This window comes from Hydra vulgaris, chromosome 09 (assembly GCF_038396675.1).
Source record: "Hydra vulgaris chromosome 09, alternate assembly HydraT2T_AEP".
Classification (NCBI taxonomy): Eukaryota; Metazoa; Cnidaria; class Hydrozoa; order Anthoathecata; family Hydridae; genus Hydra; species Hydra vulgaris.
Window position 1 is genome coordinate 22,179,135 of NC_088928.1, and position 26,385 is coordinate 22,205,519.

Below are 26,385 nucleotides of genomic sequence, written 5' to 3' on the forward strand. Positions count from 1 at the left end.
TTTGAAGCCATATTTGGAGCACAAAGGTTTTTTTTGTCCGGTTCTTGAATTTTTTTGAGCTTAAAAGCAAATTCATATATTTCAATCAATTAGCTTTAATTGCAATTTTTTTAGTGGCATCATTTGCCAACATAAATCTAATGCCTGCACTTGGACTTACTAGCTATCACCACTTAATAGCCACTCTTAGCCGCTATTTTAATTAAAACTCAACTGCCGCTAAAAATACAGCTCAAATGGTTCGTGTAAACTATTCAGTTTTTTATTTTAATCTTATAATCAGGTAATGTTAAATTTAAACATATTTTTTGAAATGATTTTTCGTCATTCTTTTGCGCGCTCTTGTTTGGCTTGATTTGCAATTTGATAACCAATGTTTTGTATTTGCTCTGGCATATAAGACCAACTGTTTTCAAGAAAAACTTTTTTTTTCAGGGTACATTTCTTTTTGTTAATTTGAATTTCAATAGGAAAAGGTAAATAGATAATACAATCTTTTATCGTCGTGAAGAAAATGAAAATTTAACTTAAAAATGTTTAAAGATTGCAACACCTTTGTGCTGCAAAGTTGTGCAGCACCTTTAAAAAAAGTGCATTGCTTGTATGGAGTTATTACGGAGAATTAATAAATGAAGATGGTCGAAATCTGGATAGAAATAATTATTATTGTAAACCTTGAAATTAAAAAGGCCAAGTTTGATAATAAAAAACCTTCCCACTTGTAATTTAGCAAAAAGATGCCTGTATACATTCCTTCCTCAAAAATACCTTATGGCAGACATCGGCATGGGGTATTACTGCTCAAATTATTTTCTTAGAATTGCACCTGCTATTACATTAAATTGTCACTGATAAAATCTATACCAAAGAAAAACAATGAATTAAGAAATTGGTGCAGTGCAAGTGGGTCTGCGTCGAAAGTAAAATTTGGTATTGTTCATGACATTGCTCTTTGGTTTTTTTTTATGGATTTGTTGTCGCTTAACCTTGTAGAAAAAACCTGTTTTGTAAAATTTTTTGAAATTTTTTTTGGTAAAATCACCCCATCACATTTATCAATGATATGCGGGGCTTTAATTGATATATTTAGAGCAATATATATATATATATATATATATATATATATATATATATATATATATATATATATATATATATATATATATATATATATATATATATATATATATATTTTATATATACATATATATCTTTATATACATGTGTATATATATATATATATATTATATATATATATCTTTATATACATGTGTATATATATATATATATATATATTTATATAGATATTTATATATATATATATACATATATATATATATATATACATATATATAAATATATATATATATATAATATATATATATATATATATATATATATATATATATATATATATATATATATACATATATATATAAATATATATTTATATATATATAATATATATATATATATATATATATATATATACATATATATAAATATATATATATATATACACATATATATATATATACACATGTGTATATATATATATATATATATTATATATATATATCTTTATATACATGTGTATATATATATATATATATACATACATATATATATATATAATTATATAGATATTTATATATATATATATACATATATATATATATATATATATATATATATATATATATATATATATATATATATATATATATATATATATACATATATATATATAAATATATATATATATATAATATATATATATATATATATATATACACATATATATAAATATATATATATATATATATATTAGGGTTATGCCAAAAAAAAAATTTTTGGTCGCGCTTTAAAAACCTATTCTATACATAAAAATAAGCAAAAATATGAATTTTCATTGTTCTATCTCAATTCTAGGTGCCAGAAGATGAAATCAAGATTTTACGAAAATACGCAATGTATGATGAAATTACATGAAGGATGGCAAAATAACAAGATTGCACCATTTTGTGTTTAGTTTAAGATTACAATCACTACATGACATATCTATTATAAACTGTTAATAATTTTTTATAGCTTAATAGTTAAAAATAGTTAAAATAACATTAACTTTTTCAAAAGAAATGGGTCCAAAAAAGAAGAAAAATGTCCATGTAAGTGAAAGTGTCAGACGACCATTATATCTGTTAACTAACCCAATTTCACAGCTACCAAATACACAGCTTCCAACCAATGGTAGTATTTTAAGATATTATCAATATTTAATTTCAAGTAAAAAGAAAAGATTTATTAAAACACAAATTAACATGGCCTGTAAGAAGCAAAAAGGAACAAGGAACTTGGTGTGCAAAAGTAAGACATAACTGTAAAACATAAACATTTTTATTCCTAGATTAAAGAGGACTAAATAATTATTTTTTCAGGTGCAATAAATGTTAAATAAATAAAATATTTTAAAAAAATCTAAATTAGGTAGAGATTTTTGTGACCTTGAGACGCAATCAGACTGCTTGATTAGACAAATAGTCAACATTTGGACCAAAGCAGGATTTTAAGCATACATCATTTCAGAATATTCAATTCTTGACAAACTTCAAGCTCTACACAAGAAGTATCAACTTTTGAAAAAACGTGTTACCCTGAAAGATACCAAAGATACTAGAGAAAATATTAAGAATGAATTCATTTCAACAATGGAACAGTTGTTTGACATGCAAAGATAACTTAGAGCAACTGATAAGAAGTGACAAAATAACACCAAGAACACAAGCTGCTATTGAGGAAGACCTAAATTTCTATCTAGACCAGCAAACAGGCAGGTAAGATTATCAATTATAATGTAGCCTTTTTGTAAATTTCTCTATATTAATCAAATTGTTAGTAGCGCAGCTACTTTATGTAGGGCTTTCAGTCTGTCTGTCTTTCAGCTATCCATCTGTCTGTCCATCAGAGTAAGTTATTGCATTCTAATGTTATACATTTTTGTTTTAGGAAGTGGTTTATTTCTAAGCCAGATAAAGAGCTAGCTACCATCATTGAGAAACGACTAGAAAGGTATAAAAGACAAGAACAAATGAGAATGAAGTACCTAGAGGAGAAAGAAAGATGTAAATCAGCTCCCCCACCACTTGATGAAAGTGATGAAAACTTGACGCCAACTAAGAAAAGGTAAAACAAGTGTCATAATTACTTTAAAACTGTTAAAAAACTTACTTCTTAAAAATGAAATCCTAACTTATTTATGTAAATATTTTAGATACAAGTCTGGTCCAGCCAATTTGGATATGTTTGACTCAACTTTGACAGATCCAGATTTTGCTGTAGAAGAAGACTCATTCGAAGGTAGTGATGATGACTTTGAATATGGTGCTGCTCATAATAAAACCCCAAAAGTCTTACCTAAAGGCTCAATGCAAGTAAATAAAAAGATTACAAGAGAAGAATTGATGGCAGTAACTACACCTATTTGTGCTAGAGGGTTAATCAGCATTGAATTACAAACCTGGCTGTTGTCGTCTGTTGTTAATTATCTGGGTGGAGATGTTAATCAGATGGGCATTTCTAAATCTAGTATTTCAAGAGATAGAGCGAAAGTAATTGAACATCAAGGTAATTTTTAAAGGGACACCTAAAGAAAAAGTCTTTTATGCCAACTTTTTGCCAGTCAAAATTAAGTTTTTTTTTTCAAATCAAAAAGTTTTTCTTCAGATGCCATATTTCTTATCCCTGATTTTCTAATGTAAGTCTATTATAAATGAAAGTTATGATTAAAATCTTACTATACCTTTAAAGAGTGGAATATTTACCTAAAAATAAACCATCATAACAATAATATATTGTGTTAAAAATGATCTTTATTTAGGCAATACCATCAGAGAAAATTACAGAGAGACAATGGCTGGAAAACATCTTGTTCTCCACTTTCATGGCAAGCTGTTAAAACATTTAGATGAAAATACCTTGCAATCTGTTGTAAGAGATAGAGTTGCTGTCAGTGTTACTAGTCCTGAATTTGAGAATAAAAACGATCTCTTACTTGGTGTTTTACCTGCAGAGTCTGGCAAAGCTGTTGATGAAACAGAAATTATTCACAACTTACTTGAGTCCTTTGAAATATGCAATGAATTTTTCGCAATTGTTGCAGGTACTACCAATGTTAACACAGGAGCCCATGGAGGAATTATAACCAGGTTGTGCTATATTTTGGGAAAACCTGTTCTCTGGCTGTTATGCAGACATCACATGTTTGAAATAGCAATACATAAGGCAATTGTAATTGTCCTTGGACCTACTGCTGCACCAGATAGACAGTTCTATAAAGATTTCAAGAAGGACTGGGAAGTATATCACGCCATAATTCAAAAAGCTAACCTGTCTGAGTTTAAGAAATTTGATGAGAAGAAGCTGGAAGTTGGATCTGAACTTCATAAACTTTACCTGGAAGCTCAGGAATATCTGAAGTTTGCTCTTAATCACGAAGCGTTTCCAAGAGATGATTATAATCATCTAGTTAAGTATACTGCTTTTTATTTAAATGTCTCATCACCAAAGCTGAATGGTTTTAAAATTTATCAACCAGGAGCCAATCACAATGCTCGTTTCATGGCTGACAGTCTTTACAATTTAGCTATTGTTATGACATCAGGTATAATAGATTTTCTGCCTAAAGATCAGTTACCTCACCTGGAAAAGTCAGCTTTTATATGTGCAGTTTTTTATGCTCCATGGTATTTATGTTCATACAAAGCAGAATATGTTGTTAAGAATGATTTCCTGTCATTCAAGTCAGCTTATGTTATACAACAAGAGTTTGATGTCAAAATTGGCAATGCTTTTCTGAAATTTTTTCAGCAACACTCTTGGTACCTTGCCCCAAAGGTGGCTGTGTTAATACTGGCAGATCCAGATTTTGAAGAGAAGCTTGCAGTTCTAGACAAGCTGTTGACCTTTGAGGTACCAGATATCAACACTATTCCTAATGGTAAACCTGATGCTGTCCTAGTTTTACCAACCTCTGAGGTAACAGAGTTGATTACAGAGGAAAGTTGGGCTCTTTTTATTGTTCTAGGCATACAGGACGAAATTCCTACCTGGAAAACAGGTTTAGCTGCTGGAAAGCTGGAGGAAAATGATTCCTATATATCATTTTGTGAGTTTGTAAAATCTCTAAATGTTACAAATGACCCAGCAGAGCGGAATATCAATCTTATACAAAGATATATCAGTAGCACATTAAAGGAGGACAAAAAACAAGATATACTGCTAGTTGTCAGAGAGCACAGGGCATTAATATCATTAGAAGCTGACCAAAGTGCACTGGCCAAATTGTAAAATATCTGTTATAGTAACAATATTAGATTTTAAACTAAAAAATACCTTTCCTAACTTTTTTATTTCTTCATTTTCACAAAGAATATTTTTTTTCAGAAAAAAACATCGATATCTCGTATTTGCGTAAAAACCTAAAATCATCTTCCAGCACTAAATATGGTCCTAGAGAGTTCAAATTTGGTTTATATACTTCTTTTTATGTAAAGAACAGGTATTTATACCGCGACCTTTCATTTTCTGAAAATCGTGATATTTTGGCATGCCCTAATATATATGCAATGATTATATATATATTTATATATATATATATGTATATATATATATTTAAATTAGTAGAAAAATCACTTAACAAAAATTTTTTTTTCATTTAACACTGTGTTTCACAATAAAGACTCATCAGAAATGAATGATCAAATGTATAAAACTTCAATTTATACCAAAATTTAAATATTTTAGAAATGATTACTTTTGCTTTTTAAAAAATTTTTTTAAAAAAAGCAAAAGAAATCATTTCTAAAGAATTCTTTTTATAATAGTGTCAGCAAATGTGTGTGTATATATATATATATATATATATATATATATATATATATATATATATATATATATATATATATATATATATATATATATATATATATATATATATATATATATATATATATATATATATATATATATATATATATATATATATATATATATATATATATATATATATATATATATATGTGTGTATTGAGATGGCAATGGGCTGGGTTGGGTTGAGAATAAATTTTCCTAACCCAACCCAAGTTTTCTGAACCCAGCCTAATCCAGCCTAGGCTCAATATATTTTCTTAAATTTATTTGTTTATAAATGTATTTATTTCTATGATTTATAAAAGCATTAAATCCAAATCATTTTTTAAGTAAGCTGGATTTTTTAAACAACTTTGAGTACAAGCTAAGGTTTCAACAGTTGAAGGGTCTAACAGTAGTACAGTTGAAGGGTCTTTCAACAGTACTAAATACACTTACTTAAGAATCCTGAATTTTACCTGATTTACAATTGTCTGATGTTGATATTGGATGGTGCTGTTTTTGATAGTAGTTGTTAAATTTGATTGCAACTGTTAATGGATCCAATTGAAAAAGTAAGATTTCTGGATGTTGGTCCTGCATTTTCTTTATATGGAATTTCTTTATGGTGGAAAAAAATTTTATATAAATTAGTTTGTACCTATAATTAAAATATTAAATAATCATTGTGAATATATCAGTCATGCTGTTGCACAAGCAAAATTGAATATTACTATACCTTGGATCAAGAAAAGGAGAAAATTCAAAAAGTTTATCTTTGGAAGATATGTTAAAAACTTTTTCTTCACCAATTCCGCCATATTTTGATAACCTTCTTGTGTATTGACAACCAACATGTAAATAGCCTTCTGAATTTTGTGGAGGACGGAGGTTGGGTAAAACAAGGTTGCCTGTTGGATAATCAGATTCAGAAAGTTCTATAGTCATTGTAATGTTTACAAAACAATTAAATGACTATAGAACTTTCTGGATCTGATTATCCAAAGATAATGGAGAGGATCAGTGACAATGCAGTATTGAATATATTATAAATTAAAAAAAAAAGAGAAAGAAGAAATTAAATTAGTATGTATCAAAAACAATTTATATACTGTTCACTATACCTTCAAAAAATGTTTTCAAAAATCCACAAATAAATTTGGCATGTTTCTAATCATGAGTAATTTCAGTCTCAATGAGCCGAAAGATCCAATCATCTGGTAGGGAAGGATGCTTTTGAGTATAAGGTTAATCAAATTCCATCTTGTTGGAACATCAAGGCAAGGTTGTTTCTTAATTTTAATCTTGTTCTCCCCCATAACATTTTCATGTAACGGTTTACATGCAAGGGAAGATGAAATTTATTTGACAACATTTCGTATCTACAGATGTTACAAAACAAAAAGAAACAAAAAGAAAATTGTAAAAATCCAGTATTACTCAAATTTAATGTTAAAGGACTTAATTTGCAATATTATTCTTCAATGCATCAACACCAGATTGAACAATAAGGTTTAAAGTATAGGCTAAGCATAGAGTTAGAAGATTATTTCCACTGTCAAATAAATCAACACGATGATGTTGTAGCGAAAATTGGACTGCTTTGTCATTACTACTTGCATTGTCAAGTGTCAGGCGTTGCACTGGATTCTTAATTCCCCACTTAGTCACACAATTCCAAAATGCAGAAGCAATAGACTTCCAATTATGTGGGGATGGCAATAGCTTAAAGCGAAGACTATGTTTCATAATTTTGAAGTTATTGGTAATTTGATGAGCAGTAACCACCATATAACTATAGATTGAAAATTAAAATAAATAGTTTTCAAATTCAACTACAATTTTTCAACTTCGTGTTTTGATATTGGAAAATACTTTTTTCCAATATCAAAACACAATGTTAGATACCCTAAATTTTGATTGGATATCCGCAAGTCTGTTGTTAAGTTGATATTAACATCTTGGCTCTTGTAGTAAGCTTTCAACTCCTTTTGATGTCACTATAAATTTTCTTACTATCACTTTTGATCACTTTTCTTGACAGTAATTTGAATAATGGTTAAATCTCCAAAAATGTCTTTTTTTACTATTCCTTTTCAACAATATTGAAAAGGAATAGTGAAAAATATTGAAAGGTTCTTCATGGACAATCATTGTCTTAGCAACTGGTGTTTGGGATTGCTGTTGACTAAATTTCCATTTCACTATACTATATCCTGCTGGCAATTAAGAAAATTGTTGTTGGGTAGCAGTACGGCTACCCAACAACAATTTTCAAAATTTTGCAAAATATGGTTTACTGAGATTTCAAATGTGTGGATTTTTCATTACTCTTCTTCTAGTTGTAAACTTATTTACAGTATTTAAACACTGCTTTCTCTTGATGAACTGCCAAAATAAAAATAGCAATTAATAGATATAATTAGTCTGTGTAAAATTGGCAATTTTCATATACTGTACCTTCTTTTCCCATTTCATAAATAATAGCAGCTTGATTTTCAAATTGATTTCATATAGATCCAGAGTCATTTGATGGTTCTTCTACTTTGGTCTTTTTGACTGGAATACATTCAATATCACTTTCACTTTCAGATATTTAGGAAACAAAGTTGAAGTATTAATGAAAATAATTGTTAAACTAAAAAAAAAAATTGAATTATTTATTTAAGGGGAAAAAAATTATAGAGTCAAAAATAAAAAAATCTAGAGAAATGATTTATTTCTAAAAAGTGATACAAAATTTAGAAATTTTGACTCAGGGGAATGAAAAAAAAGTTTTGATCTGTTCACATTGTGGTTTCTACATGTTATCACACAAACACACACACACACACACACACACACACACACACACACACACACACACACACACACACACACACACACATATATATATATACACACACACATATATATATATATACACACATATATATATATATACACATATATATATATGCATATATTTATATATATATATACATATATATATACATATATATATATATATATATATATATATATATATATATATATATATATATATATATATATATATATATTTATATACATTATATATATATATATATACATATATATATATATATTGTATATGTATATCGCATATACATATACAGCCCGCAGGATTAGGGTTGGCATTCGGCAATGGCAACCTAACTGCCGATCTAAAATGTTTGAGGTCGGCAAATAGTTGCAGATTTATATGTTTTATGGTAACTCCTTCAGAATCCCTATATAGAATTTAAAACTTCTAATTTTTTTTGTTTACAAAATAACTGACACAGCAGAAATCAATAAAAGTAAACTTAAAGATATAAGGCCAAAATGCAACAAATTGTGGTTTTAACAGGTTGCATAAAATGTATTAAATTTTTATTGCTTTAGTTTTTGCAAAATATGGTTTACAATTAATGGTTGCCCATGCAACCATTAATTGTGGAAAAATAATTTCTTGACCCTTTAAATGGAAGAAGACAGGGTATTGATTTTTAAAAATTTTTTAATTTACATTTTTATTATCTAATTGTAGTTGTTCCATAGAATTGATGAAGGGCTCCGATGTAAAATGGATACCATTACACCACACAAAAGAAGTAGGTAAATAGTGTTTTAACTTATTAAGTTACACATTTTCATTGTAAAATAAAAAATGTATACTTAGTTTTATTTAACTTGTATTGCATTAGCAGATCACTAAAAGTTATTGTTTAGTAACATACCTACCTTCATTATATTTTATTTTGATATTTCATATTCCACAAGTAAATAGATTTACTTCTAACTAACTGAAGTTACAACTATGCACAACTATATACTGAAGTCACAAGTAGGCACAACTATATACTAAAGTCACAAGTAGGCAAAACTATATAATGAAGTCACAACTAGGCACAACATACTATACACTCCATTCTTAAGATTAAAAAGATTATTACTGTTTGATTGCTTAACGTAGAAACATCAGAGTTATGAAAAAAAAAAATGTTAATGACCAAGAAATTGATTCTATGAACCAATTTAAAAAAAAGGCTATTCATCAGTCTATCATCAGGTTATACCATATTATGTTATGCTGCTGCATTGAAAATCCTGAGGGTAACAATGATTACCCAATTTAAACATTTGTTTTAACTATCAACTCAATCAGCATACCCCTTGTCTTGCATAAATTGTTGCAACATCTTGTTGAGCTATATTTCTAATTTTCCTAAAGCAGACATTTTTTTAGCACTTTTAAATTCTCAAGATAAGCCCAATAAATATACGCAATGAATCAAGTCACTCACAAATTTTTACTTATGATATTTTACTATATATTCAAAGAAGTAAGTTTGCTATATATGCAAAAAAATAAGTACAAATCATCCTGACCAAAAAATTGTCAGCAAACACAAAAATCTAAAATTTCCTAAATTTATATCATCACTTCATAAGTTTTTATATAGGACCGGCAAGTATTTATTAAATTTTGAGCTATAAAATTTCCTGAAAAGCAAAGTTAACTTCAATTTTTGTGCTAAATTTGAAACAGAAAATTGGCTTTTTGTTGAATTTGGTGACAATTACTAAATTTCACTAAGCTTTCAGATAAATTTGAAGTTTTTCAATAACTGAAAGTCTTCTTTAAGCACAAAATCTTATTTATCACTTATCAGATTAAATTTTATTAATCGCTTTCAAAATATCGTTAGAGTCAAAACACGTGAATTTTTCACATATTGTTGTTGCTTTCTCATTATTGTTGCATTTTAAGTTTTTAAATTTTTGTTAATCACAAATTGTTTTTTGTAAGAAAATATTTTTTGTTTTCATAAATAAAAAATTACTTTGTTCCACTTTTTTCAGCTATGTTTTTATTATGGTTAATTATGAGCTGTTAAAAAAAAAATGTATTAGTTTATAAAATATGGTTACTTTAAAATGTATTTTTATTGTTTTATAAAAGTAATATTTATATATAATTATATATAATATTTTGGTTTGCAAAAAAGTTTTTTGTCCATATGGTATTTTTTTTAAATTTAACTTTTTAAATTTTCTTTCATTTATGAATATTTTGATTGATATTATTGTAAAAATAACCAATGTTTATATTATGTGTATATTATCAATTAAAATGCATGTTAAAATAAAAGTTAAATTAAATGCATGATAAGTTAAATTCAATATAAAAGTCTGAAATTTTCAGTTTAAATTTGCAGTTTTAAAAGTATGAATTCATCTTTCAGTTAAATTTGGTGTACACATATGGTCTAAATTTGTCTTCCAGTTAAATTAGGGTCTTAAAAAGTCAACTTTGTAAATGAGTAAAACCAAATATGATATAATAAAAGAAGTACAGATATAAAATCTAAACACTTCAAATCAATTTACCTGTTTGTTGTTGTTGATGCTCGACTGCCTAAATAAACAGAAATTGCTAAAACAAACATTGCTAAAAAACTTGCTAAAACAAAAACTGCTTAAAAAGTTGAATGCGACTTACTCATTTTTTAAAGAACATTATCATTAATACTTTAAGTATTTAGTGACCGATTCCACCATAGTCACACATCTACAAAAAAGGGAGATTAATTGACTAAGATTGAAATGATTATTGCTTGACATCTTCTTTATTCATTTTAGTTTTCAAAAAAAAGAATGTTAAAAAATAATAAAGTTTATCTATTAATAAATTACATAAACAGATTATATGATTAGTTCAAATTACTATATAATGTAGCTACAACGTACTCTTTTGCTACCAGCCATTTGAACAAAAATCTTTTTGCTGTGACCGCACATTTTTTTAGATAAAATTTGGATGACATAAGTTCAATAACTAATTAAAATTCGAATAGTAAATCTCTTTAAAAGCATAACAAACTATATATCAATAGAAAGCTAAAAAAATAAATTTTTTAATTAAATAAGTTTTTAGCATGCATCATTCAACAACAAAAAATGCAAAGTGTTTAAAACCATTGTTTTTATAACTGGTAACTGTAGAAGTAATAGTGTTCACTCACCCTTTAAGTTGCTATCTGTATGTTTGTTCTGTCTGAACCTTTGCCACAGTGTTGACTCACCCGTAAGTTACTTTATTAGGCCTTCTTGTAAGAGGCGTGCGATAGCATGTCTTAAAGACCACGCACATAAAACTTTGTTTTGATAACTTGTCCACGGCTCTTTGGAAGTTTTGATAATTAGCGCTAAAAAAGACGCTAAAAAAACAAAACAAACTTAAATTAAAATCAGTAACCCATAAACTTAAAAGAGAATAAAATTAAAAAAAAAAAAATAATTAAACTAAGTTAACAAAAATTAAACTAAAAAAATAAAAATTTTAAAGTATAGCAAAATAAATAGCAGAAAAACCAGAAACAATTTAAACATTATTTAATGTAAACTTAATTGTAAGCGAAAATTAAAAAAATTTATCACAGCTCTTTATCATTCCCTCCCATGAATAAATTGGCTATTATAAGGGCAAATCCATAGTGAGGAAAGGGTCATAAGTCTGCCCACCCTCCCTTCCCCTCATATTTTTTATTTATTTTTGTTAGTAATTGATGTTTAAAATGTTAGTAACTTAGGGTGTTTAAAAGTGCCATGAATTTTAATAAAATTTTGTGGTGCAAATTTTAAACTTTATTAAAAAGTTAAAATGATAAAGGGTGCAAAATGAAATCGACAAACGCATTTGTTAAAATACGCTTCTTAAATTTTGCTTAGCGAACGTTGGCATTTGATTGAGATTATTTAAAATGAACGCATTACTTCAGCAATATTTTTTGAAAATAATTTTCAATTGATAGTTTTTTATTTATTATAAAAAACACATATTTAAAATAAAAAAACAATTAATTTCAGAGACTTTTAAAAAAAAATGCCAAAATATAATTACTTTTTTAAAAAGCATTACTTTTAAGTAAAATAACTAAGTTCGCTATAGAATAAAGTAGCATGGTTTTTGCATGCGCTCACAAAAGCATCCAAAATTTCACTTAAAATAGATGCTTTTGCAAAAACTTCAAAAGAAAACATTTCGATTGCTTTTTTTTATTAAAGAAAGCGATCGTAATGTTTAAGCATGGTTTCTTTTATGTAATTAGCAATTACATTAAAAGTTTAAAGCAAATGAATTCATTATAAATAAAGTTTTGCATGCCTAAAACTCCCTTATTTGACATAAATCTCATAAATTTATCTATTGACGTTCGTCAATAAATAAAGATACGCAAGTCAACGTTCATTTAAACAAAAAAAAAAAGGTTGCACCTGATAGCTAAAAAATAGTTGGCGATGCGATTGTTTCAAGATTATTGTAATGTTTTTTTTTTATTAAATAATTTTATACTAGAAACTATATTTCCATGATAAAAGGGTTTGTAATTATTTTTTGATAGCTTCTGTACTCATTTTGCCTTAAACTCTAATCTGAATATTTTTTTCAATAATCGCCTTTTATTACGTTGCAATAAAGTACTCAGGAAATTTTGTAGCAGTCTAATTGTAATTATGGAATAAATTAAAATAAAAATCACATTTACATTTGCTTTATTTTTTTTAGCGCATTTTTTAAAAGTGCTTTTTTGTCAAAACTTGGAAAGAGTCGTGACCAAGTTGTCAAAAGAAAGTATTATATGCGTGGTCATATAAGGCTTGCGACCACACGCCTCTTATGCGAAGGCCTGCCATCTGTATGTTCGTGTTCTGTCTGTTTATGTTTGTGTTCTGCCTGAATGTCTGGTTCTATGTATGTTTGTGTTCTGTCTGAATGTCTGGTGTAGTGTTGGTTCACCCGTAAGTTACTTTTTGTATGTATGTGTTCTGTTTAAATGTTTAAATCTGTTTTGATGCAGTGTGTCATTAACTAACTAGACACTCTAACTATTAAACCTACGCTCACCCTTATCTCTAGGGTTATACATTAGGGTAATATTTTTATCTCTAGGTAGATGAAATATTTTTCCTTATGCATTTCCAAATATTATGTCGAATGTTTTAAGGTACTGTTCGCAGGAAGTAGCTGCTTTTATTTACACCAGGTCAGCTCAGATTCAGGATCATCATGATTACCCTGCTACTGGTACTATGTAACCCAGTACTACCTGCCTCATGCCCTGCTGCCTTGTAGAGTGTGCTTTTTAAGCAAAGGCTAGGAGAAACAAACTCCGACTTAAAATTTCCCAACCTTGGGGCTCTTGATTGAGTAAAGGCCAGAGATGGTGTCTCTATAAAAATACTCATCTTGGCTGATGTTAACTGCTTCCAGCTACTGTCTTGTAGGAGGCCTCCTAGGCAAAGTCTTTAGAGGTAGGTAGAATAATTCAACTAACCAGCCTTGAACCCCTTCTTTATCTATTGGGCTGGCGTAGATGTAAACCTGTGTTACATTGTTTCCTGCTTAGGATAATAAATGCTAGATCTTCTTGACTCTTCTTATGGGTTTTTGCTTGTGCCTCCTTTGTAGTGGCTATGCAATTCGAGGCCACATAAGGAGCCCTATGTTACGACTAAGGGTTAATTAAAAAAATTAACCCTAAGTTGTAACATATGTTTAATATTTTAATATTATATTTGATATTAAAATATTAAACATAAAAACCATCCCTACCACCTAACTGTTTTTTACTAATATTTGTGGTCTGCAAAGCAACCTTCCAACAGTTGAATCTTACCTCTTGCAAAATTCACCAGACTTACTTGCTCTTAGTGAGACCAATTTAATTTCTACTATACCTTCTTCTGATCTTAGTGTTGATGGGTACTATCCTTTGATTCGCAAAGACTCCAATGATCATATGCTTGGCTTGGGGGTATTCATACACATTGATTCACCTATTTGTCATGAAATCAGGTTCGAATCCTTTGACCATTTTTTTACGTGTTTCTGCTTAGCATCTTTCCACTCTATCATCTTTGTCTTTGTACTTTATCTTTCTCCTTCTTCCCAAGAGTGCACTCTTGTAAATATAATTTCTGATCAAACTGACCATGCCCTCTCTCTTTACCCCTCTACCAATATTTTTGTTATTGGTGACTTTAATGCTCATTACACTGAATGGCTTGGTTCTAATGCCACTGACCCTGCTGACACCAAAGCCTATAACTTCTGCATTTCTTAATATCTTACTCAGATAGTTAACTTTGTGACTCATTTTCCTGGCAACCCTAATCATTTACCTTCACTCCTTGATTTACGGCTAGTCTCTGATCCTAGCCTGTGTTCAGTTTCTTCTTTTTTTCCTTTAGGTGGTTCTGACTATGCAATGATCTCTTCAATGCTTTCATCTCGTACTTTCTTTTCAGACTCATACTATCATCGCACTACTTACCTTAGAGTTGACTGGGACTCTTTTCACGATTTTCTTTGTGACGGTCCTTGGGCTAATACAGTATTGTGCAAATTAGTTGGCAAAATTGGAATAATTTTCACAATAAGCCCAACTTTTAGCTATAATACTAAAGATTCTCTTGTTTTTTCAGATAAATAAGTGTTTTACTGTAGTCTAGTGGTGTCTGGTAACTCTTTGCTGCCGGGAAGACATTCTAGCAAACGCATCAGTGGCTTCAGTGCTACTCCAGGCTTTGTGCAGAAAGGTCGTGATGGAGGTTGTGACGGATTATTCACCTCTTATTCACAATGGACATCACTCCCAAGAAACGTGCAAGCATTATAGCTCTTAAAGAACATGCTGGTTTGAGCATTAGACAGATTTCTAAGAAAATGAAGGTGTCCAAGTCAACCGTTGGTGACATCTTGAAAAGAAAAAAAGACACTGGTGAATTTTCAACACTGCGACAAGGAAGATGTGGAAGAAAACGCAAGACAACACCTCGCGATGATACAGTTATCATCAGAGAAAGTATAAAGAATCCTAAGAAAACAAGTGCAGACCTTCAGAGAGATTTGTCCACATCAGGCGTAAATATTTCTTCTTCAACTGTCCGACGAAGGCTCCTTGAAGTTGGCAGATTTGCCAGAAAACCTCTAAAGAAACAGTTATTGACATTGGTTATGAAGAGAAAACCTCTTCAATGGGCACATAGGTATTCTCTGTTTTGGGGTAGTTTTAGTGCTAAAGGCCTTGGACGACTCATTAACATAGAGGGAATGATGAATAGTGATAAATACAAAGCTATTTTGGAGACTCATTTGCTTCCTAGTATGACAAGGGACTTTCCTGATGGAGATGGCATTTTTCAGCAGGATCACGCACCATGCCATACTTCACGTAAAATGCGCACATTCTTTGAAGAAAGTGGACTAGAGATTTTAGACTGGCCTGGAAATTCTCTAGACATCAATCCCATTGAAAACTTATTGGCTATAATCAAACAAAGACTCCTGAAAGAAGACTGTTCAACAATGGCAAAGCTAATTAGTGCTGTAATTAGGACCTGGTATCATGATGAGCAACTGACTAAAATGTGTTCAACTTTGGTCGAATCCATGCCAAATCGTGTTCAAATGCTTGTAAAAGCAAAAGGAGGTCATATATCCTATTAATTATATCATATTTTGTACCATTGGCATGTTTTTTTTGAATAAAACTTCAATGTGGCAAATAATTGTGTTATTTCAACCACTTTCCGAACTAATTTGAACAATACTGTATCTTTTCCCTCTCAGCTGAAAAATGTGTCTCTTACTTTATGTCCTCTATTCAGACATGGAATGGAAGCTTTTATTCCTTTTTGCCGATTCCAAGTCAAGCCTCATTCTACTCCATGGTTTTCACCCTCTTGTGCAACTGCTATATCTAATCATAATCACGGGAAGCGCGAAGGCTTGATATATATATATATATATATATATATATATATATATATATATATATATATATATATATATATATATATATATATATATATATATATATATATATATATATATGTGTGTATATTTATATATATATATATGTATATATATATATATATATATCAAAACATATATATATATATATATATATATATATATATATATATATATATATATATATATATATATATATATATATATATATATATATATATATATATATATATATATATATATATATATACAACCTTTGGAATTAGGAAAAATGAGGTCGGCAATAATTTGCTGACCTCAATCTTTTAAAGGTCGGCAAAAAAAATTTAATACAAAGGTCTTACCATAAAACATAGAAATGAGGTTGGCAAAAAATTGCCAACCTCAAACACTTTAAGTTCGGCAGTTAGGTCGGCATTGCCGAATGCTGACCCTAAATCCGAGGGTTATATATATATATATATATATATATATATATATATATATATATATATATATATATATATATATATATATATATATAAATATGTGTATGTCTACATTTAAAGTAATTTTTTTAGGCAACTATACCATGTTTTTATATACTAAGTTTTTTAAGAATTAGCGGCAAAATAGAGCTATAAGAAACTACAGAGGATAAAATAGTAATACTTGAAGAAAAGAAACAAATAATATGCAAAATAGAAAATCTAAATAAAATAAACTAAATTGGAAATTAAAAAAAAAATCTTATCAAAAAATAATATTCCTAAATATATTACTGTTTTTTGTTTTTTTTTAGGACAGTTATTATTTTACACTACCAACATTGATTCAAGTTGAGGAAAAAGAAGATACAAATATAACGATAATAAAAACATTTTTTGATATACAATTTATTTGCGACTTTTGTCAGTCAATTAATAAGGAAAAACTTTCTTGTTTACACTAGAAATATGGACAATTAAAGTTATTTTTTTTTGCTTGTTTTTGCTGAACTTCACTTATATTATTAATGCACAAGAAAGCAAGATAATTAATTGCAATAAATTTGTAAAAGTTTTTTTTTTTTTGCCCAAGTTTTTCATATAAAAAAGTAAAGTTATAAATACTAATATTTAGATACAAAATATTTGGTTATTTTCACTACTTTTTACCCTATTTATTTCAATGGTCTCCACTTTAGTTGGATTCTCCATTTGGATTGAGCATTTAAACCCAATAGTTTATTTTCTGATGAACTGTTGTTATTGGTGATGCTTTTAAAGTTTGTGGGCTAGTGCATTGGTAATTTACTGAACTTTTTTAACAAAATATTTAGTAGCCTATTTGAAACTTTTTTTAAACTTTTAAAAGACATTTTTTCAAATGAGCAATCCTTATCTTCATTATCTCTAGTTCTGATTAATTCATTCCAACATGAATATGTTGGAAATTGGGCAGTATAAAGGAAACAATTTCTGACATGCATCAAATGTGTTAAATACATTTATAAAGTAACCAATCTATTTTTCTATTTAGTTTCTTCCGTCATTAAAATTTTATTAATTTACTGATACATAATAAAAGGAGAGCTTCAAAAATAAAAAATTAGATTAGAGTTAGATGTGAGAGAGAAAAATGAGTACAAAACCTATTACAAAATCATTAAAAACTGTTCAATTATGGAAATACGATTTTCTTGGTCAAGAAGTTATAAAAGTTAACGATGTAGGCACTGTTGTTAAAATATGGTGTAAACTATTGAAGCATATTTAAAGTTAATGCCCACTGCGTATGAAATGGCTTTGAATCCTGCTATGTCACATAGTCATTTTGAGTTGCTTGCAAAGATTCAGTGTGACAACACTGGTCAAATTATTGCAAGGAAAATGCAACAAAAATACAGGTATGTTATATTTATATAATAATATTTATTAATGCGTTCTTTAAAATATATTGCTCAATGCTCTTAAAATAACAGAGCAATAATAAATTAATGAAAATCTCTTATCAATTTTTTTTTTTTTACACGTTTTGTTAATAAATTTTTTTTTTTTACATGTTTTGTTAATAAACCTATAAGGTAATGCTTTTTATACATTCTTTATTTCTAGCCAGAAAGTTCATTCATTGCATTGCCGATGCAATAAAGGAAGATTGCTGATGCAATAAAAGAAGAAGCCAACAAATCTTTTATTGCTATGCTTTTTGATGGAAGTCAATTTCAGAAAACAGGCAGCAAAAAAGAAATAATATTATTGAGAGTCGAAAATGCTGATCTTCCATGTTACTTTTTTGTTGCATCATGTAATATGACTGATTTTGGTGGAGTTGACGCTGACTCCTTAAAACTGGCGTTGAACAGTGTTTTCATTAAAAATACCATAACTAAATGTAAAATTCTGCTTTCAATTATGAAAACTGTAGAAATTTGGTATCCGCAACAGCTGATGGAGCAAATGTAAATATGGGTATCTACAGTGGAGTTTTAACGCAATTAAAAAATACATGACCATGGTTAGTTAACATACACTGTGTTAATCACAGATTAGAACTCGCAATAAAAGATGCTATAAAGCAGTTTAAAGACTTTACGAATTGCGATAATTTTTATACAACTCTATTTTATTTATTAAGAAATTTATGTAAGCTGAAGGAGTCATGTAAACATGGTGCCGCTGCACAATTTATTCAGCATTATAGCCTAAATGAAATTCAAGGAACTCAATTTGCATTGCATCATGTAAAAAGGTTACGCCAACCTATTGCATAACTGGCCAGCTTATCTAGTAGCTTTACCAAATGCGTTAGCAAACAATGAAGTGTATCATAAGAATACAAGAGCAATAATAGAGGGGCCTTTAAGGAAATGTAAAAACCTTTTTATGCAAAATCGGTGTTTATCTGGATTTGCTTAATGCAATGAGTTCTTTGTCTCTTTTCTTTGAGAGAAATGTTTTGCTAGCTTCGGAAGTTGATCCGCAAATTGCCCTGACAATAACTCAGTTTTCTGCAATGGCTGTAGAGGAAGCTTATAGTAGCTTTGCAAGAAATATTGTCATTAAAGAAGAAAGTGATCTTGTTATCATTGAATCTGGATATATAATTGCTGGTGACAAAAGAAAGAAAACCAAAAAAAGGAATCTATTGACATTAAGTATGATAGCATGATAAATGCAAAATACAAGGATTTTGAAAGAGGTTTTGAGCTATGAAAAGATTGCATAAATGTATTGATACCTTTAACTAATAGTCGATTCGCAACATTCAGAGATAATCCTGTGTTTGCATCCATGACATGGCTGGATCCATAGATCAACTTTCAGGAAACAATGGTTTTCAAAGAATGGAAGTCTTTACAATTAGTGGTAAGATTATTTTATAAAAACTCACCTTGATCTGAAATTTGGAATATAAAAATAAACATAAAAAAAATGGTTTTCCTAATATTCTTTTATTATCGGAGTTGTGCCTTTGCTTATCTTCGTCTAACAGCGCAGTTGAAAGATATTTTAAAACAATTACAACAATCCTTACAGATCAGCGACTTAGTATAAAACATGTTACCTTGGAACAATGCATATTGATTTCTGGAAATAGCCATGTATGGACAGATGACCAATGTAATGAAATATTAAAAAAAGCGGTATGTACATATATAAAAAAAATATTGAATTGTTAAATTTCCTATTAAACCAAGAGTATTGAACCAAGAGTATTGAACCAAGGTATCAAATCTATACCAGTTAAAAGTGAAATAAGTTTTTCTGAAAATGAATTATCTGGTAGAGATAAACAATATCAGAAATCCGAGGACAGTGACAACAGTTCCAATGAATATATCAGTATATCGAATATATCCAATAGTGTCCAATGAATATAATGAATTATATTGATATATTCATTGATAATCCAATAACAAATATATTGAATTATCAACAAATATAATGGATATATTTGATATATTCATTGGAATGAATATCTTGTTGCAACGAATATTTTTTTTTTTTTTTTTTTTTTTTTATAATTCACCTCCCCAAGGCCGAGAAGGCCACTACAGATGAAGAGGCTACTTGTGGTTATAACCCTCTCTCAACTCTTTAACTCCGAAACACGAACCTTGACAAACAAGGCCGCTGCGCGGAGAAACAAGTTGAGCGCGGTACTACCAGGGACGTGGCGGGAATCGAACTCGGAACCTCTCGCTCATGAAGCGAGCGCTCTACCACTACACCACTACCGCATTACACCACTACCGCACTACACCACTACCGCACGAATATATCGAATATATCCAATATATTCGATATATTCGTTGCAAAGATGAGTAAGATGAGCAAGAAAGTGACCGTATGGACAATAATGAATTTACCGATGAGGTTGCAATTTAAACTGAATAATTTAGATTTATTGGTTTTATTCATTATTAGTTTTAATGAGTTTTTATTATTTTTTTACATTATAATCTTGTTACGTTTAAAAATCAAATAATATATTTTAAAAATAAATTGCAATTTGTTTTCTTATTTTCCAACTATATAAGTATTATATAAGTACTACTACACTAATAAGTACTACTATACAAATATTGAGAAAAAATATAAATACATCCAAAACATTTTTAAAAGCAAAAAGACATGACAACAAATAAAATAAGAAAAAAAAAAAAATCTCATAGTTCTAGTGTATATAAAAAAATTAGTTTCTAAGTTAAATGGAATGATAAAAATCGTAAATAAATTGCATATAAAAACATTCAATTGTTGTAAAATTGTTATAAAATATATACTTATAAAATTATATTTTTTCCTCAGCTTGTATCAAATTCGGTAGCTAAAAATAACAACCGCCCTAAAAAAAAAAAAAGTTACAAATATTTTATAAACATTTTATTAAAAAATGCTTTTTTTTATTATTAAATTTTTCTAAATTTATTTGATTAAGAATTGATAATTCATTACAATTTTGTTTCCTTTATTTAGTTTTTTTTTTTCTCAGTCAATAAGTTAAGCTTTTTGCCTTATTGAATACTGAAACACTTTAAAAGTTAAAAAATGCAAACTGCCTTGGTCAGTGTGTCTAAAAAAATTATTTTAAATGTGAACAAACAAGGTGTGCGACCACACACACTTACTGGGGAGGCTTGATATATGTATGTATATATAAACATATATATATATATATATATATATATATATATATATGTATATATATATATATATATGTATATATATATATATATATATATATATATATATATATATATATATATATATATATATATATATATATATATATATATATATATATATATATATATATATATATATATATAAAATATTTAAATGAGAAAAATACGACTTTTTTATGTTACTTTAAGATTCACGCCATTCGGCAATCATTCAGCTATATATTTAAAATCATTAAATTAAAAACCGTTATAAAAAATACAAAATTGTGTTGCAACGAGATCAAACATCAGTTTTCACTCCAAACAGAAATTTATTTAACCGGTGTCAAAATCTGATAGCAAAAACTTTTTCTGTGTCTACATGCCGAAACCAATTCACTTATTTTATTTAACAATGGTTCTTAATTGTATGTGGAAACAAAGTATTTCTCATTTATGCCAAGATTACACCTTTTTGAGGATGGGTTATAGAATTGACATTTTTTAATAATACTCCACTTGATTATTGGTTTAATATCTGCTTCCTTAAGTTTCCATATCTCCTTAGAAAGTTCAATGTCATTTTAATACCGGACCAAGTTAAATGATTTTATGTGGTTTGCAAACCTGATCTTAAAGGAGTTTTCGTTAATACCAATATCTTGGTTAATACCAAATCATTCGTTAATACCAAAATCTTAGAATGATTGACGTTAGATGGTATTAGAGTAGCCAATTGTAAACAATATTTTTAGTTAGGCATTGAATTTCTAAAAGACACGCAGCTCTATCTATACAGTTGCATTTTCTAACATTAATGGTATTTTTATTGTGCAAAATGTGTTGGTTGTGGGACTTAATAATAGGACTGATAGTTGGTATGCAGCTGTAACTTATTTTGACTGTGTTTCTGTTAAAAAATCTTGTGTTGTTTGTGGTGTACTGGAAAATGTTGATTACGTTGACAACGTTCTTACTGAAAGAGGGATTAAGCCATATGATGTTTTGTTTGCGTCTATTAATATCATGATTAGTTTTAAGTAAATTTAAATTAGTATGTTATTAGATATTGTTGCTATGTCCAGACTTTATAAGGGCTTCTTTGTAAGTAGGAGAAGAGTTTTGGAAAATTATTTTGCTGGAGGAAAATTATTTTGATGACAATCAACAATGTTCAATAGAGGTTAGCAGCTGTTTTAAAATACTTGGTGGGTAATTAGAGTTGGCATGGATATAATTTAACAAATTTTCAGGTTTATGGTAAGGTTTGAAGCTGCAGTCGCTAAAATTTAATTTAATATCAAGATAATTCACTATTTTTGTTTCATTGAATAAAAATATTAAGGCTGTTACTTTTGAATATCTGAGTTATATGTTTTTTAACTTTTTATATTTGTGGACCGCTAGGATTTTTAATCACGGCCAACCTATCATCTCTCTACAGCAAAATCAAACTTGTTATAAAACTGAGGAATTTGGAAATGAAGGAAAATTCCAACCAACTCACATACCTCGGCACCATCAAACGCTCCCATTGAGACATCAAATAAATTGTCAGATTTTTTTATCTGAACTTCGTTATTGTTAAATAATCAGGATTTACGTGAGTGATGAATCAAAAATTTATATAAAGTTTATATAAATTTATATAAAATAAATTATATATATATATATATATATATATATATATATATATATATATATATATATATATATATATATATATATATATACAAACTTTATAATTTTTACTGAGGATGTAAACAAAATTAAACAAATCATAAATTTTAGATTATATTATTTTAAAAGTCTTGCCTATACCTTTATGTATCTATATCTGGGATCAGAATTAATTGTATGAATAACAGGTAAGAGAAAAATACTTTTTGCTGGGCAGTTTCTCCAAAGGACAAAACTATCTTATTGAAAACATTATCTGTTTAGTAGATGCTTTTTTTCTAATCATTGGTTGTGGTAGTTATTCATTATCGGAAGAAGACTGTAATACAGTCATACAACTATTTTTAAAGAAACTTACTGCAGCAGAGTAGAGTATATGTGTGATGTGTGCAGCAGAGTAGAGTATATGTGTGATGTGTGCAGCAAAATAGATTAAATGTGTGATGTGTGCACCAGAGTAAATAATTGTACTTATGACAAGTTATTCTTCAATTTTTTTTCATTTATGCATCATTTAATTAGCAATATAGTTTTCTTGCTGTTTAATTTTTGTTCAATTTTTGATTCATTTTTAATCATCTGTGAAGCAATTTTTGACTCAAAACTTATGATATTTACATGTTCTACTCGAAATGTTGTGTGCAACTCTTTGCAATTAGAAATAACCCCCATTTAAAATTGTCAAATCTGAATGTTTTTCTTTGTATATTAGCACTTTCGTAACAGGATCAAAAAAATGTATTGACTTGAAACTATAAATAATAAATTTATTGACTTGAAATTATAAATAATGAATAAATTGATTAATAAAAAATAACTAAATAAAGTAATAAAAAAGTAAAACTATAAATAAACAAAAAAGTTGAATCCAAAACAAAAATAAAAAAGTAACTGAAATTAAATTTAATAAAAAGAATTTTCCTTAACATGTTTGGAAATATTAAAAGTGTGTAAAATGGAGTGTTTTAAGTTTTGAAAAAAATTTAAATTTATTTAATAAAATAACTTTAAGTTTAATATTTGATATAAATTTGATTTAAATATAATAAGATAAATTAAAATGGAAAATTTTTTTAAAACAAAAAGTAGAAAAAATTTCATTTAACTATATCTAAAAAAAAAATTAATTCACAATTGCAGTGAAAATGATTTTACAACAATTAATTATTTTTAATGTTTTCTGCATAAGTTATTTTAAAAGACTGTTTAAATAAAGTAATGGAAAAAAGTTTTGGCCTAATGCAAATAGCTTAACATAGAGGTGAAATTGCTGTTCCAATTTGAATGGTATAATGCTTCTTAACAAGACCTGCATATATGTATTTATTACATCTTCCAGGCCTCAGAGGTCGCTACAGTCATGGAGGCTACTTTTTTTTTTTGATTGCAACTCTCTCAACCCCTTTACTGGGAAATGCGAACCTTGTTAAACGGGCCACTGTGAAAAAATAAAATGTTGACCACAGTACTTCCAGAGGTGTTTCAGAGGTGGATTTTTACCTTAATCCTTTTGATTTTGAGCGAAGTTTTTTGCCACTTGTCTACTACCATATTAACCTTACTTATGTTGTTGTGACTTACCACATTAACCCTACATATTTTATTGTTATTTTACCATATATACCCTATATTTTTATTACATTACCGCATCACCTTACTTTATGTTGAAAAAAAAGTATTAGTTTCAAATTTAACTGTTTTTTTATTTGTTAAATGAAATGGTTACATTTTGTCAAAATGGTTGTATATATATATTTTTTTTTTTTGCATTATAATATTTTAGCATGAAGAATTTAAGAAATGAAATCAGTTATGAATTTAGCTTTCTCCCAGAGAATTTACTTCAAGTTAATAGTAATTATAAGGTATTATTATTGTTGTTGGATTTTGTTTAAGAACTTTATTCAGTAAAAAGCATGCATTTTTAGTTTGGCGATTGCATGAGGCAACTGAAAAATATTTTCTAATACTTTTTTAAATGATAGTTTTTGATCTTTGATTTGAGAACTAGATTTGCTTTAGGTACATGCTTATTATAATTTCCGCCAATTGGTGCTTTTTTTTTTTGCTTTTTGTTATTCATATGCATCTCTAAAAGTTGGAACTTTTTTTATTGACTTTTTGCAAATATCGAACTCAAATTTTGCAAAAATGCCACGTGTCACTTGCTTTAGCTTTGTCTTAAAAGATTCTTTACATTTTGTGTAAGACTCTTACACAAAATCATACTTTTTCATATTCAAAATTGTCTTTTAAAAAACAATTTGTAAACTTTTTTATTTAATTGTAAGCTTTTAATAAAACTGCAAAAAAATTTAAAAAAATTATTAATAATAAATTGTTTTGTCCTATTAGTATTTTTTTTTTTACTTGAATTTCTAGACTGAAGACCTTCAGATAGCCAGTGAAGATCTAAATACAAAAGATAAGCACCATACTTATGTGTATGTAGTTTGTTTTTCTGATTCAACAAAAGAATCTGATTTAATTGGACTTTGTGTCAATATACCACTTCCTTTTGTGAGTAGCGCTCTTCTTCATTTGTAATTTATTTAATTCTTCATTTGTAAAATACTAAAAAATATTTCATTACATATAAAAACATATCCTAAAGTTTTGACCTATTTTTGGGTCTAGTAAATCGGTACATTTTTAAATTGCTTTTTAAGAAAGAAATTAAATTTTTCTCACCTGATTTTTTTCTACTGAACGCTTTCCATAACTAAAATAGTGCTGTTAAAGGTATTATTTTTAAAAACAAAAATTTTTAAAGTATTGATTGAGTGGTGAACTTGACCATCTAAAACTAGTTTTTCAAAGTCTGGATTGATTTTTGAAGTAGATA

At 28.0% G+C, this 26,385-nt stretch overlaps 2 protein-coding genes across 3 annotated transcripts in view; both read left to right on the plus strand.

Moving 5' to 3' along the window:
* Positions 1 to 26,385, plus strand: part of LOC105848862 (uncharacterized) — an 86,058-nt gene that overhangs the window by 23,528 nt on the left and 36,145 nt on the right. For both annotated transcript variants that reach the window (XM_065805061.1, XM_065805062.1), the window contains exons 3-5: positions 9,458 to 9,525; positions 25,324 to 25,405; positions 25,923 to 26,060. In XM_065805061.1, coding sequence (XP_065661133.1) covers positions 9,458 to 9,525; positions 25,324 to 25,405; positions 25,923 to 26,060 — 288 coding nt within the window. The remainder of the gene's footprint in view (positions 1 to 9,457; positions 9,526 to 25,323; positions 25,406 to 25,922; positions 26,061 to 26,385) is intronic.
* LOC136084643 (uncharacterized) lies at positions 1,937 to 5,605 on the plus strand. The gene is made up of 5 exons (XM_065805059.1): positions 1,937 to 2,367; positions 2,488 to 2,834; positions 3,007 to 3,183; positions 3,272 to 3,624; positions 3,878 to 5,605. The coding sequence occupies exons 2-5, from the start codon at positions 2,692 to 2,694 to the stop codon at positions 5,344 to 5,346; spliced, it is 2,142 nt and encodes a 713-aa protein (XP_065661131.1). The 5' UTR covers positions 1,937 to 2,367; positions 2,488 to 2,691; the 3' UTR covers positions 5,347 to 5,605.